The sequence below is a fragment of the Gavialis gangeticus genome, unplaced genomic scaffold, assembly GCF_001723915.1.
Source record: "Gavialis gangeticus isolate Ggan-Ray unplaced genomic scaffold, GavGan_comp1, whole genome shotgun sequence".
NCBI lineage: Eukaryota > Metazoa > Chordata > Crocodylia > Gavialidae > Gavialis > Gavialis gangeticus.
The window spans coordinates 5,483,911-5,484,861 of NW_017729020.1; the positions used below are offsets into that span (position 1 = coordinate 5,483,911).

The window sequence follows — 951 nt, forward strand, 5'->3', positions numbered from 1 at the left end:
AGGGGGATGGGAGGCAAGGGGGTGACACTGACTCGGACCTCCCCCCGCACCCCAGAATAACCCGGATCAGAGCCCCGTGGTGGTCTAGGAGCGGGTGGATCCAATTGTATTTACACCCCAGCCTTGCAGGGGGAGCAGGATCGTGTCGTTTGGGCAGCACGCCTGGCAATACCCCCGGACACGCGCACACCCCCCGCCCCAGAGCCACCAGCCAGGATACACGCGTGGGGAAATAAACCCGTGGGATCGACCAGCCCCCAGCTAGCAAGAAAAAAAAAGGGGGGGGGGGAGAGGATTCCTACTGGGGGTACAAAAAGATCCACAGCCCGGCTATTGAGCACGCCACACGTGTGTGTGCCTGCATAGCCCACGCGGGATCCACAGCCCCCCACACCCGGGGCAGAGGGGACACACGGGCTCTCCCGGTGCAGAGACACCCCCTCCCCGCTGGGCAAGGGCGGGGGACACTGACCCGAGAAGGGGTGATACTGACCAGGAGCAAGGAGGGAAGTTGACAGACGGTCGGACCCTCTGCCTCTCTTAACCCGGCGTAACCCCTCCAGGCCCGGCCACACGGAGGGGCAAACCCCGGGGATCTCCGGGCTGTGGGCAGGCGGGGAATCCGACCCTTGCCCGGTTTTCACCCCCCCACCCCGCGGGAAGCTGCGTGGGTCTGCCCGTGGGAGGGGGCCAAGCCGGGGCAAGGGCTCACCTGAGCGCAGGCTGTTGTGGGGCATGGTGTGTCCGCAGCTGATCCGGCAGACGCCTGGCGGGGGGCGGGGGGGGGAGTTCCCCAAAAGCCTCGCAGCCCTGGAGGGGGGAGAGGACAAAGAGGGGGGCGGGGGCCGCAGACCCCCCACTCCCACCCGCGGCTGGAGGAGCCCCGATCCGGGGCGTGGATCCTCCCCCAGCCCTTGCCCCGCGGTACCTGGCGCAGTGTGTCCGCGTCGC

General features: G+C 68.1%; 1 protein-coding gene across 2 annotated transcripts in view; it reads right to left on the reverse strand.

Annotated features, from left to right (window-relative positions):
* Positions 1–945, reverse strand: part of PAX8 (paired box 8) — a 28,688-nt gene extending 27,743 nt beyond the window's left edge. Inside the window, exons 1-2 of one of the 2 annotated variants that reach the window (XM_019514393.1) lie at positions 929–945; positions 713–810 (exon numbers count right to left, since the gene is read on the reverse strand). In XM_019514393.1, coding sequence (XP_019369938.1) covers positions 713–737 — 25 coding nt within the window. In that variant the 5' untranslated portion in view covers positions 738–810; positions 929–945. Of the gene's footprint in view, positions 1–712 lie in introns of both variants that reach the window. The other variant, XM_019514394.1, reaches the window with a different exon arrangement.
* Positions 946–951: the final 6 nt, after the last annotated feature.